Source organism: Schistocerca americana, chromosome 5 (genome assembly GCF_021461395.2).
Source record: "Schistocerca americana isolate TAMUIC-IGC-003095 chromosome 5, iqSchAmer2.1, whole genome shotgun sequence".
Classification (NCBI taxonomy): domain Eukaryota; kingdom Metazoa; phylum Arthropoda; class Insecta; order Orthoptera; family Acrididae; genus Schistocerca; species Schistocerca americana.
This window is the reverse complement of record NC_060123.1, coordinates 287343334-287371200: the sequence shown is the minus strand read 5'-3', so window position 1 is coordinate 287371200 and position 27867 is coordinate 287343334. Positions and strand designations below refer to the sequence as shown.

Here is a 27867-nt window from a genome sequence, read left to right as displayed (position 1 = left end):
ACATTCTTGAAAATCTGAAGATGATCTTAGTGATCATTTTGATGCCAAGGATGAAGATACTCCTTATGACTTATCTGATACACTTAAAAATGTTTTTTCTTTCTTAATTTTGAATGTTGTATTCATATTTTATTACCGTAATGTATCTTATGACATAACATTATACAATTGTTTTTTTGTATTTCTTTGCTATTACAATACAAAAGGTTTTCTGTGCAACCATGTTTCCAACAGTGTCACACAAAAAGAGTTATTTGAAATATTAAATCATTATCAAGCGTAACCAAAAGGATGAAAAAGGCAATCTGTTTTTTGTATACAAAAGTAACACAAAAGTCAAACCTGACTCAGCAAAATGAACTGCATTTTTAATTCTAGCAAGCAAATGATTAGAATAACTATTATTAACCACAAAAATTGTGTACACAAGTGTAACCTTACCTGATATCTGGAATTTATCCAAAAATTTGGATTCACAGATATGAATTCTGTATAAAGCTGATGTTTATGTTAAACAGATCTTGACCTTACCAGTATATAATCATCTGATAGTTTTCAGTGCAATGTTACAGAAATGCTTCACTGGAAGTATTAGACCAAAACAACAGCTGTAGAGCACAAGAGGAGGAGACCTAAAATTATCAGTATTAGTAAATCGGTACTAGTTTAGTGGTGGGGCAAGATGAATGGTCGCATGTACCCTGCTTGGTGCCAAGATGTGACAGATCAGGAATGTAATGACTGCTGTATAGAGTGAAAGAGCTGTTCTTCTACCAGTCAGGAGGGTGATGGCTCTTCCTAAGTTGGTCGAAGGTGGCTGCAGCAAGATATATGATGTGTGCTCTTCTCCAGTGGTGTGGTCCATCAGCCATCTATGGGCATTTACATTCTATGGCCACGGTCAGGTGTCGAGCTCGTGGCCCATGGAGAAGCGACACTGTGCTACAGTGCGTTGTCTTGCAGCAGCACGATTGCTTGCTGGCGCTGATGCGCCAGGAGTTGAGTCGGGCACTGGCAGCCAAAGCTGCCACAGCCCGGCTGGCAAAGTACACAACACTGGATGTGAGCGCAGAGGCATGGCACCACAAAGTCTGGATCAAGGCACACAAAAGGTGGGGTGATAATAACAAGGACTGTCCAATGGATGCTGGAGCAGTTTGGCAGCACATATCTCCCTCCTCATGAGGAATTTGGCCCCTGAATTTAACTTGGTGCTGCACCATGGTTGGCCCCTTACAAGAACCTTGCTACATGTAATGTTTCGTGCATTCTGTAAGTCAGTTATGTCATCAGGACAGTAATTAGAACACTGTGTCCTGAGTCCCATTGGTGTTTTGGTGTGCCACAACAGATGTCCTTTCTCCAGAGTAATTTGGTTCCCAAATTTAGCTTGGTACTGTTCCAATGAATGCCAGCTAGAATAGACACTCAGACACAATTAGGAATGCAAGTCTCTCTCTCTATAGCTCTAGTCACTGGCTGGTTCTGCAAACTATGCAGAAGTTCTGTGACACAGACTCTAGTATATCTGATATACATTACTACACTTGACTCCACTGGTTTCTTTTGTCCACACTATTCATGGTTTGGTCCAGTGTTCACAGTCCATTCATTGCTTCTTGCAAAATTTCCTATGCCATCTTGTTGAGACTAGGTGAAGCTAGTCCACAAAGCACTTACAGTCCACGACATCCACTTGTCCATTTGGCAGTCATGTCAAACTACCTCAAAGAGAAAGTTTTCGTCATTCCAGGAGGCCTCCTATTGCATTATAAAACTGTGGACTCATTCTTTCTTGCATGTTATCCTTCACAACTCTTACCTTCAAAACTTACCACTTATCCTAAGTGTCACACGTCATGTTGCAATAAGTGACACCAACACTTCCTACCACACAGAGAATGCTAAGTTTCATAGTACACATTACACCCATGCACAGTCCTCAAAAACAGAACTCTTACCTACAATTAAGTAATCTCTACACCAAACTACTACTGCCTGACCTATCTAAAATTATGAAACAGTATGCATTTACTTTAAACTCGCATGTATCTTCATCATATTTCAATGATCACCAATATTTACTTTATATTTTCCACGCTACTTATCGTAACCAATTATGCGTAATCACTCAACATGAGAGACCCATCCAGTGTATTGTGCTCCATGAGCCCTCTGCTCTCGCTGACATATTTAACCAATGGTGCTTGCCCAGCTACAACTTGTGTCCCTCAATATCACTCAACACTACTCCATACGCATTCTTCATTATAACTCCGACTACATCTTCACTATAAATCCTCAATGCTTCATAATAAGCATCAGTGTCCCAACTCACAATTATATCAGAGAATACTACAGCGTATTGCATGTGCTGCACGCATTCCTCGATCCCACTGACATATTCAGCCACAGGTGCTTTCCCAGCAACAGCCTATGTCTCTTAGTACACCTATGATATTGTACAAATTTCTTAGTACCCTATACATTCTCCCTTCCATTGATTATGACAGTTATCCTGCTATTATGTGCGCTATACTTCAGCAGACCTGGAACTGTTTAACTGACGAAGTCGGGAGCAGTAGTATCCATGTGGTACCTTCAGTGTATTGCTGCTTTGAGTTAGTGCCACATGATGCAAGGACAAAAATCCCAAACCATGAGATACTGTTGCGACACTTGTCTGCCTTCCACCTTGTCAGCACTATACCATTGTTTACAGCTACCTTACTAGAAAACTGAATAAGCAATGGGAAAGAGCGCAGGAATGAAAAAAGAAGAGAAAAGCTCCGCAAGCAACTCGTGCACTCAATGTCAAACCACACACCTGCTAGTGCAGACCCTTGGAGAACTCCTAAAATTATAATTTATATGTCAAAATTAAATTATGTCTACACTCGTCCACCGCTTACATAATCGTCTCTTACTTACACTTGCCTATACCTCTCCCACACCCATTTTTATTCATTCCTGACATATCCCAAATGAAAAGAGATAAAGGGGACAGACACAGTCAGGCCCTAGAGCTCTGCTGATATCATCTACAGAGCAGCAAATTAAGTGTTTATCTTTTCCTGTGTTTTTGCTTCTGGTATATTTCTAAAATTGTGTGTGCGATTTCTGTTTAAGAGGTGTAAGCTCACATTTTGTAAGTATAAATTCAGGGAGTCTGAAGTGCAGCTTTCATTTCTTCTGAACAACCATCTGCGTAGCCCATTGTGTTATGAGTGCCTCACTGAATAGTGAGTGGCGAGTGGTAATGCGTTCGTGTCACGTCACGTCACTCAAGGCAGAGGGCCAATGTGGAGACTGGTCATATGGCCTTGCCCATTACTCCTGTGAGTGAAGAAATGACAGCTCCCTCATCAGGGTCCAAAAAGGTACACGAGGAGGGGCGGGGGGTGGGGGCAAGGGTTTACTAGTTATCAGCAGCTCCAACGTAAGTCGCGTTCGGGCTGGAAGGAAAGCCAATGTGCACCTGGTTTGTCTGCCGGGGGAGTGGGGGGGGGGGGGGGGGGGGGGCCCTCATTTGAGATGTGGCTGCGGCTATCGAGTGTGCAGGGTGCAGTCGTCTGCAAGTTGTCGCGCACATCGGCACCGACCATGCTTGCCACATGGGTTACAAGGCCATCCCGAGTTCATAAAGGTGACTGGCAGAAGTGGTGAAGGCTACTGGCCTCGTGCATGGAGTGCAAACAGAGCTCGCAACCTGCAGCATTGTTCTCAGAGTTGATGAGGGTCCTTTGGTTTGGTGCCAATACAAGTCTCAACAACAGGATTTGTTGACTCTGTGACAGCCTTGGCTGCAGATTTCTAAACCTGCATTATCGGATGGGGAGTTGTAGGACTCCCCTTGATAGGTTAGGGGTGTGCTAGACAAAGAAAGCAGCTACTTGAGTAGCAGAGTACTTGTGGAGTGCACATGAGGGTTTTTCACGATAGGCAGTAGTTTGAGGTACCCTATGATCACTTAACAGTCGATGGGCAGCAAGGGAAGTCACACCGCGTTAAGAGTAAAAACACTTTGTCAAAATTTTACCAGTAAATTGTTGAAGTATTTGTAACAAAGTTCCTGAATTTACTGCCCTCCAGGAAATTTCTGGCAGTCAAATTCTTCTCGGGACCAGGAGCTGGGTGAAGTGGAATGCTCCGAGATATTTCGTGAGTCATGGAACATGTCAAAAAGACAGATTAGAGGCCATTGGAGGGGGGGGGGGGGGTGTTCACTGCAGGTGACAAAAATATTGCCTTTACTGAGGTCGAAGTTGAGTGTAACATTGAAGTTATCTGGTTGCATATAGGAGACCTACGTGAAACCAAGTTAATTGTTGGATGTTTATACCAGCCATCCGATTCTGCTGTGATAGTGCTAGTCATTTGAGGGAAGTCTATGGTCATTAGTGCGTAAACATCCAGATCATGCAATACTTGGCAGACACAACTTGAACCTATCGAGTATAGACTGGGATGTTTATGGATTCACTGCAAAGGGTACAGACAGACAGTTGTATGAAGTCCTATTGAACACATTTTCTGAAAATGTGTCTTGAGCAGCCAGTTCAGCAGCCCATATTCAATGGAATTATCTTATACCTTGTAGCTACAAATAGGCCAGACCTTATCGACAACATCAGTATAGAAATGAGGATTTGCGATCATGATGTCATTATATCAACTATGGTTAAGGAGACAATAAATCAGTTACAATGGTTGTGAGAGTGTTTCTGCTTGAAAGAGCAGATAAGCAGTTATCATCATCTCACTTAAGGCAGTGAACTGACATCCTTTACTGCCAGTAAAGATGGACATACAGCAATTATGGGCAAAGTTTAACCAGACTGTAAACAGGCAAAGGTTAGTAGAGATTCATGTGTCTGTGAAAAGATTTATTCGTGAAGCATACAACTATATCCACTGTCATACCTTAGGAAAAGATTGGCAGAGAACCTGAGAAAATTCTGGCCCTACAAAACATCATTAAGTGGGTCTAAGGCTTCAATCCAGTCACTTGCTGACCAGTCTGATGTGGCAGTTAAAGAGAGCAAAACAAAAGATGAAGTTTTAACCTTCATGTTCAAGAAATTATTCACAAAGGAGAATCATACAAACATAATGTTGTTTAACCATCGAACAGACTCCTGTATGGACGACATAGTAATAAGCATCCCTGACATAAAGAAACAACTGTTGAAAACAGATGGAATCCAAATTCGGTTTTACAAAGAGTACTCTACTGCATTTATTGTGAATCTCTCACCCAGTGCAAAGTCCCAAGAGACTGGAAAAAAGCGCACATAAACCCTGTATAAAAGGAGATAAAATAATGGACCTGCAAAATTACAGACTAATAGCCCTAACATCAGTTTTCTGCAGAATCCTCAAACATATTCTCAGTTAGAATATAATAAATTTTCTCGAGACTGAAAAGCTTATGTCCATGAATCAGCATGGTTTTAGAAAGCATCACTCATTTGGAACTTAGCTCACCCTTTTTTTATATGATATACTGTGAACTATGGATGAAGGGCAACAGGCAGATTCCACATTTCCACACTTCCTGAAAGTGTGATATGGTGCCGCTTTGAAAGCTGTTAAAGGAGGTATGAGAATATGGAACAGGTTCACTGATATGTGAGTGACTTGAAGACTTGTTAAGTTATAGATCACAGTATGTTGTCCTCGATGGTGAATGTTCATCAGAGAACAGTATCATCAGGAGTGCCCCAGGGAAGTGTGACAGGACCGCTGTTATTCTCTACATACGTAACTGATTTGACAGACAGGATGGGCAGCAATCTGCAGCTGTTTGCTGATGATGCTGTGCTGTGTGGTAAGGTGTCAAAGCTGAGTGACTGCAGGAGGATACAAAATGAATTAGACTAAATTTCTAGTTGGTGTGATGAATGGCACTAGCTCTAAATATAGAAAATTTTAAGTTAATGTGAATGAGTAGGAAAAACAAACCTGTAATGTCCACATACAGCATTAGTAGTGTCCTGTTTGACACAGTGAAATTGTTTAAATATCTGGACAAGTGCTGAAAAGTAATCTGAAATGGAAGGAACATGTAAGGGTCACGCTAGGCAAAATGAATGTTGACTTTAGTTTACTGGGAGAATTCTAGGAAAGTATGGTTAATCTGTGAAGGAGACCACACACAGTATGCTAGTGTGACCTACTGTTGAGTACTGCTCAAGCGTTTGGGTTTCATACCATGTCAGATCAAAGGAAGATATTGAAGCAATTCAGAGGCGGAGGTGCTAGATTTGTTTCTGGTAGGTTTGACCAAGCGCAAGTGTTATAGAGATGCTTAGGGGAAAAATGGGAATCCTTGAAGGGAAGGCGACATTCTTTTTGAGGAACACTATTGAGAAAATTTAGAGAAGCAGCATTTGAAGATGACTGCAGAACAATTCTACTGCCTCCAATCTATGTTGCACGTAAGGACCACGAAGAGTGTGAGCGTATCAGGAAAGGAAATGACTAGTGGTGGTATGAGGTACCCTCCGTCACGCACCGTATGGTGGATTGCGTACTCTCTATGTACATGTAGATTAAACAAAATCAGGAAAAATTGAAACAAGGACCCTAAAAGCAATTAAAAAACCACCTGATGCTACTTACTTGCATTGCCAATCCCATTATGGTGGAGTAGAAGACAGAATGCCAATGACTCTCTGTCCTGAACATTGTGGGGTTGAAGGGTTGGAAGTGCTATGACACCCGATAAGAGTTAAAGGCAGCTGCAGCAAGACAGACAGAATGCATGTAAACTATTTATTACTCCTACTAACTACAGCAGTTACAGGTGCATGCTCTCGTCATGTAGCGTGTCCTGTTGCCGACTCGTGGCATCTGTATTCCAAGGGCGTGGACAGGTGTAAATCTCAAGGCACATGGTGAAGTGACGCTGGGCTGCAGCGCATTATCTGTGTGGTAGCATGGTGGCTCGATGGTGCTGATGTACCAGGAGCTGAGTCAGCAAATGGCAGCCAAGGTTCCCACAGCCTGGATGGTGGTGACCAGCTAAGTGTGGAATGCTGAGCGGCTGCACAGAGGTAGGGTGGCACAGTGCCCAGCACTTAGGATCTTGATGTACAAGGGATGGGCTAATGAAAATGATGGTCATCTAGCAGATGCTGGAGCTGTGGCAGCTGGTTATGGTTGCTGGCTCAAATCTCTGCCTCGCAGCTTCAACACTGACCATAAATAACAACCCAGTGACTGACTGGTTGTCTGGTGGCAAAGGAATGCAGCGCTGGTTGGGGCATTGCTGTGGCAAAGACTCACTATGAGACCCTTTCTGAATGTTGATCTAACATGTGGAATTTCTGCATGTCGTCAGTCGTCAGCTGAAAGCCTTCAGGACAGCAACTGGAACACTGGGTCGCAAATGCCCTTGGCATCACGATGTGCCACAACATTAGTTATAATTTGTTGCTAGTATACGACCCTAGACTGGCAACTTCTGTCTATTAATGTATAATTTGACTCATTTCACATTCCTGAAAGCTCTCCTTCATGTCAGGATTTATGGAGCAGGATGTGTGAATGAATGGATAAATGTTGCAAAGAACTTTCTCCTAACTGTCACTCAATCATGGAACTGTGTCTTTTTTATGTCATATTTCAACCCTACACCAAACTGCACTTCACAACTTGTCATAAAAACTTGTTTTCAAAATTACTATGATCTTCAGTATGCTGCTCTTGTGTATTAGGACATATAAGGGTTCAAGTTCCTATATTCTGAAAGTTACCTCTTGTCTATTCTCACCTGTTCCCTCTCCGCTCCGTCCCCCTCCTGCACCAAATAGTTTCAGTCATAGAAGAGGTTGCAATTTTTCCATCAAGTCAACTCTGAAGTGTCCACAAGCAACTATGGACACTACCTCACGAACACTATCTTGTACTTTTTGCAGGTGCCCCCTGTAGCAAGTGCTTAGGCAGTCTCAAAAATGCATCTCAACTACTATCATTCTGATGGGTGCACACTTTTTAAACTAGCTCTTGAGGCCTAGACTCATGAGTATAAAGATGGACTTTAAAAATTAAAAAGCTTTTCATGTACAAGTTACTGACCTGTTAAGTTATCATCTGGGCTATGTCTGGTATGGAAGAATGATGGCATTTGATTTGTAAACTTGTGTCATCAGCAAACATTGCTGTCTTTCTGACCTGCAAAGTCGGGACATCATACCCCACTTATGGGTGTCCAGGATCATACACTCCTGGAAATGGAAAAAAGAACACATTGACACCGGTGTGTCAGACCCACCATACTTGCTCCGGACACTGCGAGAGGGCTGTACAAGCAATGATCACACGCACGGCACAGCGGACACATCAGGAACCGCGGTGTTGGCCGTCAAATGGCGCTAGCTGCGCAGCATATGTGCACCGCCGCCGTCAGTGTCAGCCAGTTTGCCGTGGCAGACGGAGCTCCATCGCAGTCTTTAACACTGGTAGCATGCCGCGACAGCGTGGACGTGAACCGTATGCGCAGTTGACGGACTTTGAGCGAGGGCGTATAGTGGGCATGCGGGAGGCCGGGTGGACGTACCGCCGAATTGCTCAACACGTGGGGCGTGAGGTCTCCACAGTACATCGATGTTGTCGCCAGTGGTCGGCGGAAGGTGCACGTGCCCGTCGACCTGGGACCGGACCGCAGCGACACACGGATGCACGCCAAGACCGTAGAATCCTACGCAGTGCCGTAGGGGACCGCACCGCCACTTCCCAGCAAATTAGGGACACGGTTGCTCCTGGGGTATCGGCGAGGACCATTCGCAACCGTCTCCATGAAGCTGGGCTACGGTCCCGCACACCGTTAGGCCGTCTTCCACTCGCGCCCCAACATCGTGCAGCCCGCCTCCAGTGGTGTCGCGACAAGCGTGAATGGAGGGACGAATGGAGACGTGTCGTCTTCAGCGATGAGAGTCGCTTCTGCCTTGGTGCCAATGATGGTCGTATGCGTGTTTGGCGCCGTGCAGGTGAGCGCCACAATCAGGACTGCATACGACCGAGGCACACAGGGCCAACACCCGGCATCATGGTGTGGGGAGCGATCTCCTACACTGGCCGTACACCACTGGTGATCGTCAAGGGGACACTGAATAGTGCACGGTACATCCAAACCGTCATCGAACCCATCGTTCTACCATTCCTAGACCGGCAAGGGAACTTGCTGTTCCAACAGGACAATGCACGTCCGCATGTATCCTGTGCCACCCAACGTGCTCTAGAAGGTGTAAGTCAACTACCCTGGCCAGCAAGATCTCCGGATCTGTCCCCTATTGAGCATGTTTGGGACTGGATGAAGCGTCGTCTCACGCGGTCTGCACGTCCAGCACGAACGCTGGTCCAACTGAGGCGCCAGGTGGAAATGGCATGGCAAGCCGTTCCACAGGACTACATCCAGCATCTCTACGATCGTCTCCATGGGAGAATAGCAGCCTGCATTGCTGTGAAAGGTGGATATACACTGTACTAGTGCCGACATTGTGCATGCTCTGTTGCCTGTGTCTATGTGCCTGTGGTTCTGTCAGTGTGATCATGTGATGTATCTGACCCCAGGAATGTGTCAAAGTTTCCCCTTCCTGGGACAATGAATTCACGGTGTTCTTATTTCAATTTCCAGGAGTGTATTTTTATTGTTGCAATTTCAGCATTTGTAACATTATTTGTGCATGATAATGGCCTAAACACTAAAATTGCAATAGTAAAAATATAATCCTGGACACCCTTAAGTGGGACATGATGGCCTTCAACATTAATGGCGTGCTTTTGGGTACGGGGAAGAGATTTTCCATGGTGTAAACAAGTTTGATAAGCTCCACCAAAAGAAAAGTTGACTACTATGTTATCAGTACTATGTCGGTAAATAATCAGTATTCTGACCTTTATAACAAGGTGCTGAGGCAAACAAGTTGTACCTTACATCAAAGGTAGTCAAAATTTCCTATAAATAATAGCATGACTACAACAATACTTCACAACCTGGTTGGAGTCCAGGCACCAAGTACAGATAATAATCTAGCTCACAGCACTTTAAGACGACAACTGGGTCGGTTGTCAAAGTATCGAAAAATGGAATGAACAAGTCATCTGACCACCCAAAATCATGACATAAGCCTGAGCAGTCTATGTTCTTTCAACAGTTTATACAGGCTGTGAACCCATTTCACAAGAAGTCTTCAGAAGATTACTTTCCTCAATATTTCCATATATTCCTTCATTCTAAGATTAGATTTATTCCTATGTTGCAAGTTGTCAAAGTGATCCTCAACTTTCTTCTATGGCAGTTCATGCATGCTAGAGGAATTCCAGTAACACCAAATTTTAATTTTCCCCAAGTATAATTTTCTGTTTTATAGCTACAGAATTCTTGGCAAGGTCAAAGATCTGTATTAATGTAGCATCTGATGTGGTGCAAGTTCTTTTTTAAAGAGATATTTATAACTGTAATATTCTTCTTGATGTTTTCTCTCTTTTTCTCCTGAGAAACCCGATTTGTTAAAATCATGGACTGTCTGAAGCTCTGTGTTTGTTGGAATTATTGTGGTTATTGTTAATTTTACATTTGCAATGGATGTTAACCTTCAACCTGCAGCAATTAACTTTTTCCATATGAAATTTAATAATGACAAAAAAAAGATTCATACAAGTTGGTAATATGTGTGGAATATGTAATATCTTGAATCGTTGGTAACTATTACCACATACAGCACTGCAACACAATATATTTTAAAAGTACACATATACAACTGCTACGATGTGGAATGTAAGCTTTGTATTTTATGGACTACACATTTGTGTGTGTGTGTGTGTGTGTGTGTGTGTGTGTGTGTGTGTCTCGTGCATCTGCTAGTTTCAGTTCACCCAAATCTTTGGTCTGGACAATCTAAGTGGAGAGTACGGCCTGGACAGTAAGTGGAGAGTAATTTGAACAGTGAGCTTTTTGTCTTACTTCTCAATCTCAATTAACTGACTAACACTCTTTGTTGAGAACACAGAGGTTTGGTGCTTCACTCAGCAATCACAAGCACAAGCACAGTTCTACTAGTCACCTCTCACTGTTGAACATTTTCTTATCAGATATGAGTGGCAGCACATATACGGGTTCTAAAGGTGGGGCCATGTAACTACATGTGGCACTATACTAATCAAGTGGCTTGTCCACTAAGTTTGACTGTCTACGCCTTCCTGATGTGTGACTTTTTTGGTCAAAAGGTCATAATTTTGAAGGTATGAACTTCATTTGCTATTGCTTTATCATGCAGACTGTCCAACTCACATGTCTCACTAAAGCAGCTTTGTAATACACAAATTTCCAAACACTCTTACATGTAATCAAATTTCTCTTATCTGCATCTCAAGTCCCTTGTGCCTCTTGGCTTACTGGTTCTAAAAAGGAACGTATTTAAGCTCGAACAAACACATTTATATCATAATCCTGGAACGGATCTTTTAAAAGTTTCTTATTGCACAGGTGATATTCACTTATTTACAATCCTATGCAGTCTTCCATTAGAGGCCACTTGAGTACGCCAAGCTAAGTTCCCTCTTTGCCTGCTGCTACGCCAGCTGAAACCAGTCGATACAATTCAGTGTGTATGTGAAGGTGCATTTTGACAAGTTATTTGTTAAGTTATTTGTGCAAGTCAGTTGTTGGTAATCAAACCTGTTAATGTATTGCGGTTGGTTTAGATGAAGTTACAATGAATTCTTCATGAAGATGGTACTGAAGTGGAAGATCAATCATTTACATGTTTTCTGGTATGTATTACAGAGCAAAAATATTATTACCGGTTAGAAACAGATTATGATCTAACACTAACACATAATTATGATGCTAGCAAAGATACGGACTAACATATCATTGCAAGTGATAGTGATAGGCCAAATTCAATAAGAGGCAATGGAAGCACTGAAAGTGAATTACAACTTCTCCAGGTAAGAAGCTTAAAGTCTTGTCATCACTGTGTTTGATGACAACACACAAGAGAACATATATAATGATTATCATGTCAGAGATTTCAACACATATGAAAAGCTCTTGAAAAGATACCCTAAACGGAAGACTAAAAGGAATATTAAGAGCATATTGGACTATGTGGCGAACAAAAGAAAAGCCAATACAGTTTTCAAAGGAAATTGTACTCTGCAGTTCTATGTCATCAAGCAGCATGTAATGACAGATTTTGGTGAAGTGTGAGAATGCAGTTCTTCCATTCCTTACTGGCATTTAAAACACCGGGCACTGGGAGTAGCCAGAAATCTCCAATGCACCAACTTAACAGTGTCACTGGGATTTTTAAATGATATCATTTCTGCTTTTGGTTGTTAAAACATTATTTATTGCAATTGCAATTTCAACATGTTGCATTTTTAAGCATTGTGGGATGTTGTAATCCGCTCAAACAATCTAAAGCTGTGTCATGCTCCTATGCAGAATTTGCATAAGGTGTTGTAAATATATCAGCTGTTCCTTATACATTATAGAGCTGGTGAAATAATGATGTAAACACTGAAGTTTAAATTCTGTGTAGTAGTATCCAGTTACCACATATCCACATATTCTACATGAAATTCACTGGGATGTATTACTAATTAGAAAAAGGAGTTTAGGATAACATCACACACACACACACACACACACACACACACACACACACACACACAGGTAAGGATGATGAGAAAGAAGAAGAAGAAGAAGAAGAAGAGAGAATTCAAGCATCTCAAACATTTGTTGCTGAAATCAACAGGCGTACCAAGAGAGAAAAGATCCAAATGAATTCTGTATGGAACTGTGATTAGAGTCTGCTCAACTATGAGCTTGCTTTCTAAAGAACACTATCCATGTAAGGGGGAAAGAAACAATGTCTTGACATTGCAATCATTTAATAGTGCAACACACAGCTACACAATCGATGTTGCTATATCAATGGACAAATGACTGGCACACAAACTCTATGTGTGTTTCCAAGAACCAGATGGAAAGTATGAACTCTGTGTGTCAAGGGAACTATAAAAGCAGTGCCCTCCAAAGTCTTCGCACATCCAATTGTGAGTAAGATGATGGCAAAAGAGCACCTGAAGACGTTTTGTTCTGTCAGTTTTGAATCCACATTTGGCAATAAAGTCATTAGTATTTTGTGACTTTTGGACTTAAGACTGAACAAGTACTACTGAAAGCTTACTGAGGAAAAGATATACTTTTAAAAATCATATGCACAACCTCTCAAAGTTTATTTCTTCAGGTAATAAAAAATATATACCACAAGAATAACAGACTTTCTTGAACTAAGTTCTAGGAACATTCAGGCAATATTGGTGACAGATTCTTTGTCATGAAAATGCATTCTATCATTTACAGTCACTTATGTCTGGAAGTGTATAGAGCAATGCTTCGTTATGTATGGCGATACACTGTCTATGATATTGGTGAACCTGTGAACACATTGAAAAGTGTAACTGACATGGTGTTCAGCACTGATATTACTGAATGTGCAGTTATGACGTGATTAACTCGCTTTTCCTCACTGTGCATTTTGCAGTCATTCAGATCGCTCTGAGAATGTTTTGAAAGTCCTCACTTGCATTTATAGTTGAAAAATGTACATTGCATTGGGCTTCTGCAGTGGTATCTAGAGCACATTTGCAGGGTCTTGCATAAAAATGACACATACCAAGATTCTGCAAAATACCGCATCTTCATTCACAACCACCAATACATTAATGCAACAGAAGCTGCTGATGAAGAACTAGTTTTTACATCACGTTTGTTTGAGAATCAGTATTGTAATGGAGCAATGTACACAATTATGTACATCTATAAATTTGCAAGACAATTACAATTTCAATTATATTCACATTTTGATCTGGTCTGCATGTTAGTATTAACCTCTGTGGCTGTTCCACGTGAAACACAAAACGTAAATTCCATTTCTCTCATTGTCAACACTACATAAGTGAGATAGAGCTTACCCCCTATGCATTGCGGTGCTCCCAGCGACTCTCCTAGTGTTGGCTGGAGCTTCCTCTCTCCGGTCCCCTCTGAAAATGGCAAAGGAAAAGTGCGCACACAGTACATAGCACGTGTTTTTATTTGTATTAGTGTTTACACACATTTGTATATCTTGGTATTCACCTGAACTGCACATCAGTTGCTAGCTATTTAAAAAAAAAAAAAAAATCATCATCAGGATCATCTGAGGGAACTCACTTCCTCCTTTGTTACACAAGAAGAGAGCAACAGTGGCCTTTGTTGAGCGATTATGTCAATATTTGATCGTACCAATGTAGATTTACAAGAAATCTGAATAATAAGGAGATGACCAATAGCCTGGCCGCTATTTGCTTCAGTGGAAAACTTATACATCCACTTGATTATATACATTTTTTAATCAGCAGTGTAATTAATGATTTTAATGTTACTGCACCTCACCTTAGGACTGGAACAATAATGTCAAGTACAGCCTAGGGACACAAAGTAAACTTATAATTAATTTAGTAAATGATTTTGTCTGAACAATATTTATGTTAGAAGAAGAGGCATCTACTTACCAGTCACCAAATCCAAAACAAAAACAACTGGAGCACACTGACAAATAAATTTAGAAATAAAACTGAATGTCACTCTTTTGGAATTTGTTAAACTTTTTTCATCAGAATAAAGAAGACAAAGTGCGTAGAAACTGAAGAAAATCTTTCTACAAGGCTTGGGTCAGATGACCCAGAGTACAAGTAATGAATAGGGAGCAACAATCAACTACTAGCTGTTATTATTTGAGTGAATAATGGAATTTTCATCATAATTCTAAGTCACTTGCAGGCATGTCACTTCATCTTCCCTAACAAATTTCAAGATGTAAGTTACTGTCAAAATCATTAAAAACTGTGGTGAAAATAGGTGAAGTATTTTTCCATCTTTATTCAACCAGGCAAGGTAACATTGTATCCCTTTTAAGAACTGTGCAAGTTATGATCAGAGCTAGTATTTGTTTATTTAACGTACTCATACAAAAATATCGGTATTTTAAGCAGAAAATACACATAAATGTAGTACAAAAATAAGATTAGCATTTGACACACACTTTTTAGTTGTACATGACAAGTATTACAATAATTTCGTTCATAATTATCTCCGATAAAACTGTTTGTAAATCACCAACAGAAAGAATAATGTCTTAAATGCTGCTAAATCATTATTCTCATTTTTCTTTCATGCAACATCTCATCTCAATGAAAATTGATCCTGTTTATACTTATCAGAGAAGGTAACAACTGAGTTCCAAATAAGAATTTCACATGCAACTTAGCAAATAATCAATTTATAGAAAAGATATGATCATGGGGAGACAAGTACATACTAAATGACATACACAGAAACACAAATGTGCAAAAGAAGTACAGTGAGGAAAAACTGAATCAAAGTGTCATGCAATAATTTTACAATGATTTACAAAAGAACCTAATGTAGATTAAATAGTAAAGCTCTGGATATACACTGTATACAATTCAAACTCCAAGTAAAACACTCAACTTCTTATTTCAACAATGTACACAGTACGAAGAGGTAGCAGTGTCACAAGCACTAATTTGAATACATTCAATAATCTTTAGAATGTGTTATCCTCGACAAAACTGTTTTAAAACTTTCAGTTTCCACAGAATCTGATACTAAATTCCCAAACACAAGACTATGAAAAGGGGTCCCTAATCAGTAAAAACAATTCTTCTAAGAAGACCACCAGTTCATGTCAATTAGGCTCTCATATATATTGCACAATTCCTTCACAGTGTTGTTTCAGTCTGTAGACCATCATGAAAATTGTATTGATTATTTACAGTCATAAATAGAATTTCAATGTGGAGAATGACGACAGAAGGGCATTTACTTACAAAACTTATGAATATATTCTGGGTTATGAAGAATATGTTTATCCATAGGAACTAACTACTTGGGTATGCTATTGCTAACTACTTTGGCAGCTAACTACTTATAACATAAGTAACACTCATGCTCATACTGCTTCTCTAAGAAACTCTAGGGCAGATTTTGTTTAAAAGATAATGCTGAATAATGAGGGAAATGTGTAAAGCTAACTGATGGTAATATGATACAATTTCCGTAACATGCTGACCCATACACACTGTGATGCCAATAAATATTAAGGCATTACATCAAAAACTTGCATGTATATCTTTACATTATGCTCAATGATGTTACATATTTATTATTTATGTGATCATAACAATAGAGGTTAAACTACAAATACAAGTTTAAAGGATCAAAATTACTAATGTAAAAAGAATACCAGAAATATTGAAGTATGTTTTAGCAAAACAAAATTACTGTCAAGTGTCTAACAAAATAACAGAGGATTAATATGCCATTTTATTAAATGAAGACATGAATAAGTGCAGGTTAAAGGGGAAATAGGAAACCAATTGTGACGTCTCAAAGCATAATGAACTTTAGAATAGCTTGGTTCCTGTTCCGTCAGTGCCTGGAGACAGACAAGGATGCTCTCACATCCACTCCAGAGCAGCAAATTTGTTTGTATTTTGCAGAAGCTATTATTTTGTAGAAAAATATTAACTACAACACAAGGTTTATATGCCTGGAGTCATTCCATTATATGCACACCATTTTAAAGTTGCTCTGTTATCCATGGCAGTATAAATTATTTGAGCTCATATTTTGCATATTATTGCTCTGTACCTGCGCAAAATTTCTAAAATCACTGAATCATATATTACTGTCCTCAGAGTCCAGAGTTTCATGCACTGGGAAGGCTCTACAATAGTAATACATTTGATTGTATATCCTTTAGGTGAGGTAGAGCTTTCTTTCCCTCCCTCACAGTAAGCACAAAATTGCCAATAAAAACAATGAGTTAATTAAGAAAGAAGACATCCAGAAAACAATATACAGCATACATAGACTCAAAGCTCATGGATACCCGATACTGAAATGCCCTGTTGGTCAACTGCAGTTTTAGCATAATAGATTAGCCATTTAAGTCTCCATTTCAGCTAGTAGCAGACGATGTTCCCTGCAGATCAATGTTTTTTTGTTTCTAACATTTTTCATCTAAATACCATGAACAAACAAACCTACAACTGCCTTTTCAGGGCAGCACATTTCAACACAAGTGGTTTCCATTTACTGCAGTGTGGTGACAAACATTAAACTTGCATTCTATAAATAAATCTGCTGAAGAAAGTAAATAAAATGGAAACAATTCTGCAAATGGCACAACTCAAAATAACATTTAATAAATGTATTAACCTTTCACAATGATACTTTGCATCAACCTGACAAATAGCTTTATACTCACTCTCCAGAAAATCAACTGAAACACACTGCAGGAGATAAAATTCCAAGGGGAATTTTTTTCAGTGCTTTTATGTATGCAGACAGTGGTCATTTGCAAAATCAATTACCCATCAAAACCTATTATTGGAGAAAAAATTAAAGTAAAATGACTTTTTAACAACTACATAGTCACTTTTTATCTTGCTAACTTCTGTCTAATTTCACAACTACAAAAGATTGACTGAGATTTGTTTTCCTTCTCTACCCAATCCCTTCCTTTCTCATTATCACCTAAGACATTTCAGCAGCTGTTTTCTTCATGCAGCAACTTCCAATTACAATTCTTTTCATTCTAATAGTGACACTAAAATACTTGTTACTGTTCAGTTATATGGAAGCAGTGGGTGCTGCAACTCATCCACCACATCAGCAACAGATCTTACGTTCATTAGCAAATTTGACACTGCTTTAAAAATCACAGGTAATATGTTCAATAATTAAACCAAGACAGATTAAGTGACTGCAAAATGAAAGAAAGAAATAAACCACAACAAACGCATAAAAACGGTTCCTGATTCTGTATCAAAGAAGATAGAAGCACTTTTGCTCTTTACAAGAAAAGATCTGAGAATCTCCTTTCACAAATAAACCTACCTTCTCCAGCGATCAAATTATTGCAGAATAATGAACAGATCTGCACAATATACTTTTACTCACAATGTATGTGACATACTAGTGCTGCCGAATATGGCTTGGGTTAGATATTGTGCCAAGCTTGTAATACCTTGCAGCACTGGTCTGTTGTGCTGAGCCACCACCAGAACCACTACCTCCACCACCAGCAACCAGTGCTGCTCCTGCTAAGACTGCAACTGCACCGACTCCTGGTGAAACTCCTGACAGGGCTGGTGTCGCCTGTGCTGGTGAGGAGATGTCTGTCTTCACTTGTGAACCGTCGCCTTTAAGTACAGCCACGCATTTCCACTCTGATGCAAAATTAGCTGCAACAGTTGAGAATTACACATCATGCCATATGCTCAATCTCCAACAGAAAGAAAAATGAAATTTAAGGAGCACTATATTAATAGCAGTTTTCCAGATATTATATATATTTTTATGAAGTACCTTTCCACAAACGAACACAACAATCATCTCCCGAAGAAGCCAACATAGTTCCAGTAACATTCCAGCAGACACGCCACACTGTTGAGTAGTGGTCTTCAAATTGTGCTTGCAATGAGACTTCCAGTTTTGTTAAACCACTCTGGGTACCTTTGTCACTGGTAATAAAGAAACCATTACATAAAAATAGAGGGGGCCAACAGTACATACCCTACTAATTAATATTCAATATACTCACGGTAAGGGATTAAGTTTATAAATCTGAACATCTTTTGTTGCAACTGCAAGCAAGTGGTAACTTCTCCCAAGATTTGGTGCAAATGCAATATCATGTACTGGCTCTGTTACTGTAGATAATGTTTCAATTTTCACCCATCTCCGGCTGCATTCATTATATTCATAAATGAACACCTTGCCTCCAGATGATACAGTTGTATCATCACTCCCAACAGCCAACATAGGAGGATGTAACCTGTTACAGGAATACCACACATATCAGTGTAAACAACAGCAGACTATAGTCAAATATTAAACAAGTTTCACAAAAACTGGGCCAAACAGAAAAAAGTGCACATCTTATTTCTATTTGGACTTTTTGTCAAATAGAAATTTGTCCAGAAAACAAAGAAACTACTCTCGCATCTATATCTCCAAACCACAAGTGTCCAGAATGAAACCTACACAGGTAAGCTATTACTACAAATTTTTCGACTATGTCAGTCACAGAGCAAATTTCATTGAACAAGCTTTATGTTTGCATTGAAAAAATATTTTGTAGGACAGGATCTCAAACACACCAAAATAAATTGGTGCAAAAGATTTTCCCTTAAAAGAACTGCACTTTATTTGTTTATCTCAGTGACTGATTCAATAAGAGTGATACTATGAAACTAAAGCCTTAAGGTTCACCATCTAGTTGGTACTATGATTTTTTCCTGTCACCTGTGACTTCTTTCACCTCTCAAAATTATTTATGTGCACGGAAAAATTCCAAGACATACACTGTAGTCCAAAAGTCCATGTTAAGCTGTAGTTCCCCTTGTACGTGGCTGAGGTAGTCAATTCTGTAGGTCCGTGTCTAGTAAAGCACTGCAGCATTCAAACCAACTGTCAGGCTGATGTCTGTTTTACATATTATAATTAATGAAAACTTTTTACACTAGGTCCCAAAATGAGCTTAGTTCAAACTACAAGTCTAAAAACTGTGTGGCTATGTACGTAAACTGTATATAGGATCCTACTAGTGCTAATCTCAAATGCATCATACCACCACCATCACCAGTCCTAGTAACAGATGATAAAGAGCCTCTCTGATTAATCTGACAAAATTAAACACAGAACACAATCACACTTCACAGAGCAAAGAAGTTAAGTAGAGTGCTAATGCACCATCACAAACAATTGTTATTTGCTATTTTCTTCACTGAGAAGATAAACAGGTTCGTAAAAAAATATATTTTGCATATAGAAAAGCAACACTTACTCCAAATGTGGTTTGCTGTTAAGTGAGTATTTGCAACTCTCAAGAACAAATTACAGACCAGATACAATACAGAACCCAATTATAATTACATAGAACCTAGACAAAGGGGAGAGAGAGAGGCATAATTTACATAAGAAAACAGAATAAAATACATTAAGCATGTCCTTGTCAAGTATTATTTGCAAACATTTTATTGATTGCTAATATAAGGGGGTGTGACGAGTACAGTGACAAAGTTCTACTCAGTAAAGGAACTGCCATAAGAAGACAAATAGTGTGGTAGTGTCGGGGGAAAACAAAATTCAGCTTCCTCAAAAAGTCCTGGCATTACAAAATCTTTGTCATATAACCGTTAACACAAAGTTATACACAGAAAGAGTAGATTTGGCAGTGGTTGAAAATAAAATACAAACGGTACCAAGACTTCTGACTTCTACTGATTTGGAGCTGTTCCCTGTGTTTAAGAAAATGCTTGCAAACACAAGGGGTGATCAAAAACTAAGGAGTGAAACATACATTTTATTTTATACAGTGAATACAATCAACTTATAGTACATACATTAAGTTATTTTTCAACTTGGTCTCCATTTTGTTTAAGCGGTTGCAAGCAGTTGTCACTTCATGGGACAATATGCATATACCTTTCTGCTAAAAATCCTGTCCTTGCATGTTCAGCTACAATGTCATGAAGTGTTTCACTTTCTTGTCTGAAGCAAATTGTCAGCCTCTCAGGTTAAACTTCTGTTGCCCTGAGTCAGCTCCTCCATGCAAACTGTGTTCAGATCTGTTGAGCTGTGCTGTGTCGGCCAATTCAGTCCTCGTTAGTGACATTTTCGCTATCGGCTGCCAATTTTTTTGCCAGCATGCTGCGAGATGGTGACATGATATTAAAGTCTCTCCGTGAACCAGTATCATTCCACAGTGAATTTAAGTTGTGTTTATACGTTTTTCCGACAGAGATCAAATAACAATGCAGATTTCTTCAAAAAATCATTTTTCCAAATGAGTCCCCATTCGTCTTTACCTGCAACTAGTGATGCAGGCAGCGGGTGGCTGAAACTCTCCACAGTTACAAACAGCGCGTATCAGAATTATCACACACTACTAATTTCTCTGTAGCAGACAAAATTCTACTAATATCAGCCTTGTAACCTTGTTTCTGATAACCCCTCATAATATTGAGACTTGGCCTACCTTAGGTGTAAATGAAATCAGTCAGTGTAAGTTTTCTTGGGTTTGGTAGCTCACTGTTTGTTTAGAACTACCATGAACCCAGCATCAATCTGGATATTTGTGTTCTGGCATCAAGTTAGCATTCCAAAATACTCCATAAGCAGTGGTAGCTCATGCAAAATTTTATCAGTGTGCTACAATGTGGTGGCCTATATTTTGACTTAAAAGAGTAGTTCAAACGGCTCTGAGCAATATGAGACTTAACATCGGAGGTCGTCAGTCCCCTGGAACTTAGAACTACTTAAACCTAAGGACATCACACACATCCATGCCCAAGGCAGGATTCAAACCTGCTACCATAGTAGTCGCGTGGTTCCGGACTGAAGCGCCTAGAACCACTCAGCCACCGTGGCCAGCTACAAGGGTAGTAACTGAAGCTAAATTTATTATATTAATTTTACCTATATACATTGAACTGTTTAAATACATTTAAATTTTACAATCAATCATTTTACATTGGAAGTGGGAGGGGGAGTGACCTGAGTGAACGAATTGCCAGTCCATGCACTAGACCAGTCGGGCAGGGTGCCATTACGACAACAACTACTTAAAAATTCCTCATGCCCTACAATTGCAGTTTCAAAGAAAAATACTGACCTGGTGCTGTAAGCAATGCAGCACTCATAGTGCCAGAAGGGATGATGTCACATTAGAGCATGCACAGTCAAAAACAGACAGCTGTGTCCTTCTCTGAGCTGACTGGACGATTAACCATCATTTCAGCACCTGACACTGATTTCTAATTACCACAGAGAGCATACTACACAACATGTTTTCACCTGTTTTATTTGCATATCAGAATGTATTCGGAGAGAAATGGCATAATTGTAGTGCAATTTCTGGCTCACATTCAAAGAGAAATGGCATAATTTTAGTGTGATATTTATGGTGTGTTGTAGCACATTAGTACATGATAATTGGCCACTACTGTCCACAAATTTTAGATTGATTTGAATACGGACACCTAAATGATTGAAACAATGCAGACATTCAAATTTCCTGAGAAGCTAATAAAATTGACTACAATGACCCTGTAAAACAGCAAAAGTTCAGGGATGTCTGTCGAGATTGTTTCCAATGGAATAAGGCCTAAGACGAGGAGACCCATTATCCCCAATACTATTCAACCTGGTATTAGAGAATGCAGTAAGACCAATAACCACAAACGCAGGAGGCAATATTTACAATAGATTTTTTCACATTTTAACCTATGCAGATGATGTAATAAGTGCTAGAAGTATGGAGGCACTTACATCAGCATTCAATGAGGTTGAAGCCACTGCCAAGAAACTTGGTTTAGAAATTAGTGAGACAAAATCTAAGTATGTGGTAACTGATAGAGTTAGAAGAAACATAGATCTCCAGTTGGAAGGGTACACCTTCGAAAGAGTAGACAGTTTTTCATACCTTTCCTCAGTAATAACATCAGAAAACAAAGTGGAGGCAGCAAACCGAATTAAGGCCGCTAAGAGATCATATAGAGAACTATATTCCATGCTCAAAAGTAAGAACCTAAATAAGAAATTAAAGTCGACACTTTACAAAACAATGATCAAATCCATTCTTATGTATGGCAGCCAGTCATGGGTACTGATGGAGAATTTGGAGAAGAAGCTAAATATCTGGGAAAGGAAAGTGCCGAGAAAGATTTTTCGTCCTGTAAAAGAAGGAGAGGTATGGAGAATTAGGATTAATGAAGAAATAAGGTCTCTGTACAAAGAACTTGATTTGGTAACCTGTCAAAATGGGAAGGCTAAGATGATTAGGACATGCCCAGAGGATGATAGAAGAAGGGCTCCTAAAGAAGCTGACGATGGGGCATCCTAGCGGTAGAAGAAGGAGAGACTGACCACTTGTGAGATGGCTGGAAGATGTGGAAGCCGACCCGAGAGCAGTGGGAGTGAGGAGGTGGCGCACGAGTGCTGAAGACCAAGACGACTGGAAGCCTGGGCTTGAGGAGGCCAAGGTCCTCAGAGGACCTTAGTGCCGTGGAGTAAGTAAGTAAGTGAGTGAGTGAGTAAATAATCAAATGTACAAATCACTGAAAACGAAAAAATAATGATGAAAAATGGTTGAATATTGTTCTCCATTGCTTCTGAATCATCAGAGAATTCATAAAATAACCTTATACAGATCTGTAAATGATAGTTAATAACAAAGAATCTAGACTTACTTGTACCAAAAATACATACTCTATTCTTAAAGAGTAATATGTTTCCTGATAATAGTTTAAAAAGGATGGTAGTATGCAGTCTCATAATGTAAATAAGTTATTTTCCACAAAAAGTACTGTTTATTGCCACTTTACACAAATCACATCATTTCTTTAACAACCCGACACAGGGCTGTATACAACAGAGTGGTGTCTGTTCTGTCGGAAATTTACGACGCAACAGACATCACTTGTGATGACTCTGCTGATATTTACATGTAAGCATGAAATATAGGAAGGGGAAGGAAAGGAAAAGGATTGGTGGGAAATTGTGACAGCTAGTCGCACAGCACATTGTGGTAATGCAATGGCAAAAGTTGAAAATACGTGCCAGACCAGGACCTGAATCCAAATTTACCACTTCTCATGAATAGTTGCCTTAACTGCTTTAGACATCCGGTCACCGTACCTGACCACTTCAGTTTCACAACTTATCGCATGCTGCAGTGCAGCATCACTTGTCCATTACATGCACTATTCAGAAATCCCAATTCCCATAGGAGTTTGAATGATATTTGTGCATTCACACTGAAACAAATACTGAGGAGTTCTTTTTCAGATACTTACTAGGTCTACAACTTTGCTTCTATCATTTTTTTCTTGAAGTTTGGGGCTTTATTGTGAAAAACTTACAAAAAAATTTTCATTCATAGTATTGCCCATCACTGGCCACTACATTCTCCCATCTTTTGGATAGCATATGAATCTCGTGGCAGAAGAACTGGGCGTCTTTTGTAAGAATCCATGAATCAATTCAATTTTGCACTTGTTCATATGATCGGAAGTGCTGGTCAGCCAGCCACTGATCGAAAAAGATGGTAGTCAGAGAGAGCAACGTATGGAGAACACAGCGAGAGGGAAAGGACTTCTCATTTCCATGTTTCCATGTATATTTTCACGGGTTTTGCGACATGGGGTCTAGCACTAACCTGCTGCAAAATTACCTTTATGTGTCTACCACTGTATTGTGGCCATTGTGTATCAGTGCTGGGCTCTAACGCATCAATTGCATTCAATAATGATGTCCTGCGACTGTCTTCATCTGTTTCAGTAGCTACGAAAGCGTTCTGTCTTCCCCTGCCATACCTGTCTTCGACATCAAAATCACCATTCTTAAGGTGCTGAAAACATTCTCTGCACGTTCTTCCACTAATAGTTGCCTCACCACTGGTCTTACCCAGCATTTTAAGAGCCACAGCCACAGATTTCTTCATGTTAAAGCAGAAAATTAAAACTTCCCGCAAATGGCGAGAAATGGGTATGTAAGTTGACATACTTAATTGAGAATAACCTTACGATGCAATCACAAATCGACTAATATTTTTATGGCATTATGTTTTCAGATGCCTAAGATTATTGTATTACACCTATGACCAATCACCTGAACCCCAACTGCCATCTATTGCAAAACCCGGAAGCACAGAGTTGTAGACCTAATACATTTCTGGGGGTGGGGGGAGTATTTGTTTCTGTGTGAATGAACAGATATCTTCTGAACTCCTATGGCACTCAGGATTTGCGAGTAGCGAGTTTAATGGATGTGGGATGCTGCTTACAGGGTGTAATAAGTTGGAAATTTGAGCTGTTTAGGGATTGTGTCCACATGGTCAAAGCAGTTAAGGCAACTCCTCACGAGAAGTGGTAAATCTGGATTGAAGTCCTGGTCTGGCATAAGTTTTCAACTTTTTCTATTACCACAATGCACTGTGCGACTAGTTGTCACAATTTTCCACCCATCCTTACCCTTTCCTCCTTCGTACATTTCATGTTTGCTTGTAACACAGGGCTGGCTATGGGAAGTACCACATCACACTAAAAGATTACAAAGCATCTATAGTAGACATGTCTACATTAGCCGGTTGTGGAAGATATTGGAAGGGTAATTTCAGCTCCTTCTACACATCTGAAATGTGAAAGCAGCAGTACCTGCAGTTCACAATTCTGGGAACTGAGGCAGCAGAACAGTGCTAAGTAACACAACTAATCTGCATCTCACAGTGTATCAAGATACGTCAACTTATCTCTGCAGGAAACTGCACTTCACTGCCTTGATTTCTCTAATTTTAAACAGCCCCATAATTTGTTCCAACATGTTCCACTTCAAGCAACCACTCAGTGCTTCATTTATGGAATGATTATCATTTGTCTCTAGTGAACATTACCAAAGGCTCTGCCCCTTCTTCTGCTAATTTAACTTCTCCATGTGTTACTACCATATGAAAGCATCACATATTGTTATTATTTATCCGTAATATACAAAAGAGTTCCCACCAACATCATGGAAGTCCCTATGACAGGCTAGCCCCAAAACCTCTGCAAAAGCATTATGAGGAATTCAATAACCTACCTAAAAGCCAACATCATTTGGCATTAAGAAAATTCACCTACCACTTATGGCTACCGTAAAAGGAAATGTTCCTACTAGTGAGCTGAGCTAGATGCATCTTGCGCAACTGAAACACTGCAGTTTCAATGAGAAGGAAGTATGCCCACACTAGATAGCCATCTTACACATTACCACATGAAATGTACAAAAAACAACTCCACAAATTAAAATCTTGATCAGGTGATACATTATTATGAAAAATCATTCTTGGAATCCTTCAGAGACGATACTGCAATATGATCAGAGTGTAATGTCACCTCCTCCCCCCTTTTTCTCCAGTTTCAGCTATGAAGACCACCACCCTAGAACACATTACTTTCATCACATTATCAATATGAGACTAGAATTCACTAATGCACAAAGCAATCTTTCCAAGTGTTTCATGGCAGTGGCTAGCAAATACCACTATAAGGTGCAACACATGAGCCGATGCTCACTCTTTGAGAATAAGTTCCCAAAACTTGTGAACTGTCTTGATGACAGTAGTATATCCTGACAGTTTGTGACTGAGAATGGTATGTGGAAAGTTTGGTGAAAATGAAGAATGGTCAATTCTGCTGTCTCATATATCTGTATAGGTGCTAATGAAGAACTCCTGTTTCATTTTCATTTATTTTTTTCTATTAAAAAATTGCATAACAAAAGTAAATCCATAGAAACAATAAACACTGTAGAGCAGCATGCTATCTGTGTATCCTAACAATCCCGCATAACAGTTACTACAATAATGTGAAGCATATCCAAGCATGCTGGCAATCACTCAGCGCTTGGTGTCATTTGAGTTCAGCCAGCTAGCTAGAAACTTTTTTTTTCTTTGTTGTCGAGATACACAGTCAAAGGCAGAATATTATTTGATTTTACTAGTTTCGCTCATCAAACATGAAAATCTTCATACATTTTTATATAAAGATGCTCACTTCTGATCAGTGAAACTAGTAAAATCAGATAATGCACACCCTGTAAATTAATTCCTAATGGTCCCCATATCCTGTGCAGGCAATGCCTGTTTTTCTTCTTCTTCTTCTTCTTCTTCTTCTTCTTCACCACAATTTTAATGCACATTATGATTGATAATAAGTAAAAATTATTATACTTTTTGAGCAAAATAATCTTGAGTGCTGCCTGGATTTGAGTGAACCATCTAATTAACACAAGTAACAAAAATGCCAATATAGAAACTGTAGATGTTTGGAACACAATATTACACCGCAAATAACAAATATAAAAGCAGTTAATTACAATATAGGAAAAATAAAATAATATTAATCAGCATAAATAAACTTTAGAAACGTTTTACAAATTTATGACACTGCTGTTCTTTTGTGTTCATTTTCTTTTTCTGACATTTACCTGGAAAATGATGGATTCCATGACACACAACTGCATGAAAGCTTACACGATATTTCATGTTGCAGTGTCCACTGACTCAGATTCATAACATCTGGAGCCTCATATATACGAACAACACCATCTGCAGAACATGTTGCCAGCAAAAGACCAAGAGATTTTGGTCCAAATTTAACGTCAGTGACTGAAGTTCGTGAATCAACTAAGTTTGTTCTCCTTACCCAGTGTCGCATGCCACGTTCTCCAGGTACAGAACCCTCACCCACTGAAATAATATTTTGTAATTAATCTTCATAAAAATTAAAGTTAAGAATAGTTACAAATCATACTAGTACAGCTAAGCACTAAATTCAATTCTAATGGGGAGGTGAGACAGTGAACAACCTGTCGAGGGGACGGGGGGGGGGGGGGGGGGGGGGGGCGGACACACACACACACACACACACACACACACACACACACACACACACACACTAAAACAGTTACTTGTCACAGTTCTTGCTTTTCAGTCTTTTCATTAATATTGGAAGCAGGTGTAGGAAGGGGGAAGACGGATAGAACATTAGGGCTTAATATCCCATCAACAATAATTGTAAATGGAGCGCAAGCTCAGACTGGGGAAAGATGTACAGGGAAATTGGAAGCGTTCTTTGCAACAAGACCATTAGATAACCCATGGAATACTTAAATCTGGATCGGGTCTTGAACTGGAGTCCATCCATAAGCCAGTGCAATATTTTGCCACTTCATCACTTTGC

The 27867-nt window shown here is 39.6% G+C and overlaps 1 protein-coding gene across 1 annotated transcript in view; it reads right to left on the bottom strand.

Annotated features, from left to right (window-relative positions):
* The window catches only part of LOC124615438 (nucleoporin SEH1), a 154571-nt gene that overhangs the window by 42951 nt on the left and 83753 nt on the right, over nucleotides 1–27867 (bottom strand). Inside the window, exons 3-7 of the mRNA XM_047143325.1 lie at nucleotides 27113–27374; nucleotides 18687–18920; nucleotides 18452–18606; nucleotides 18111–18327; nucleotides 13990–14058 (exon numbers count right to left, since the gene is read on the bottom strand). Coding sequence (XP_046999281.1) covers nucleotides 13990–14058; nucleotides 18111–18327; nucleotides 18452–18606; nucleotides 18687–18920; nucleotides 27113–27374 — 937 coding nt within the window. The remainder of the gene's footprint in view (nucleotides 1–13989; nucleotides 14059–18110; nucleotides 18328–18451; nucleotides 18607–18686; nucleotides 18921–27112; nucleotides 27375–27867) is intronic.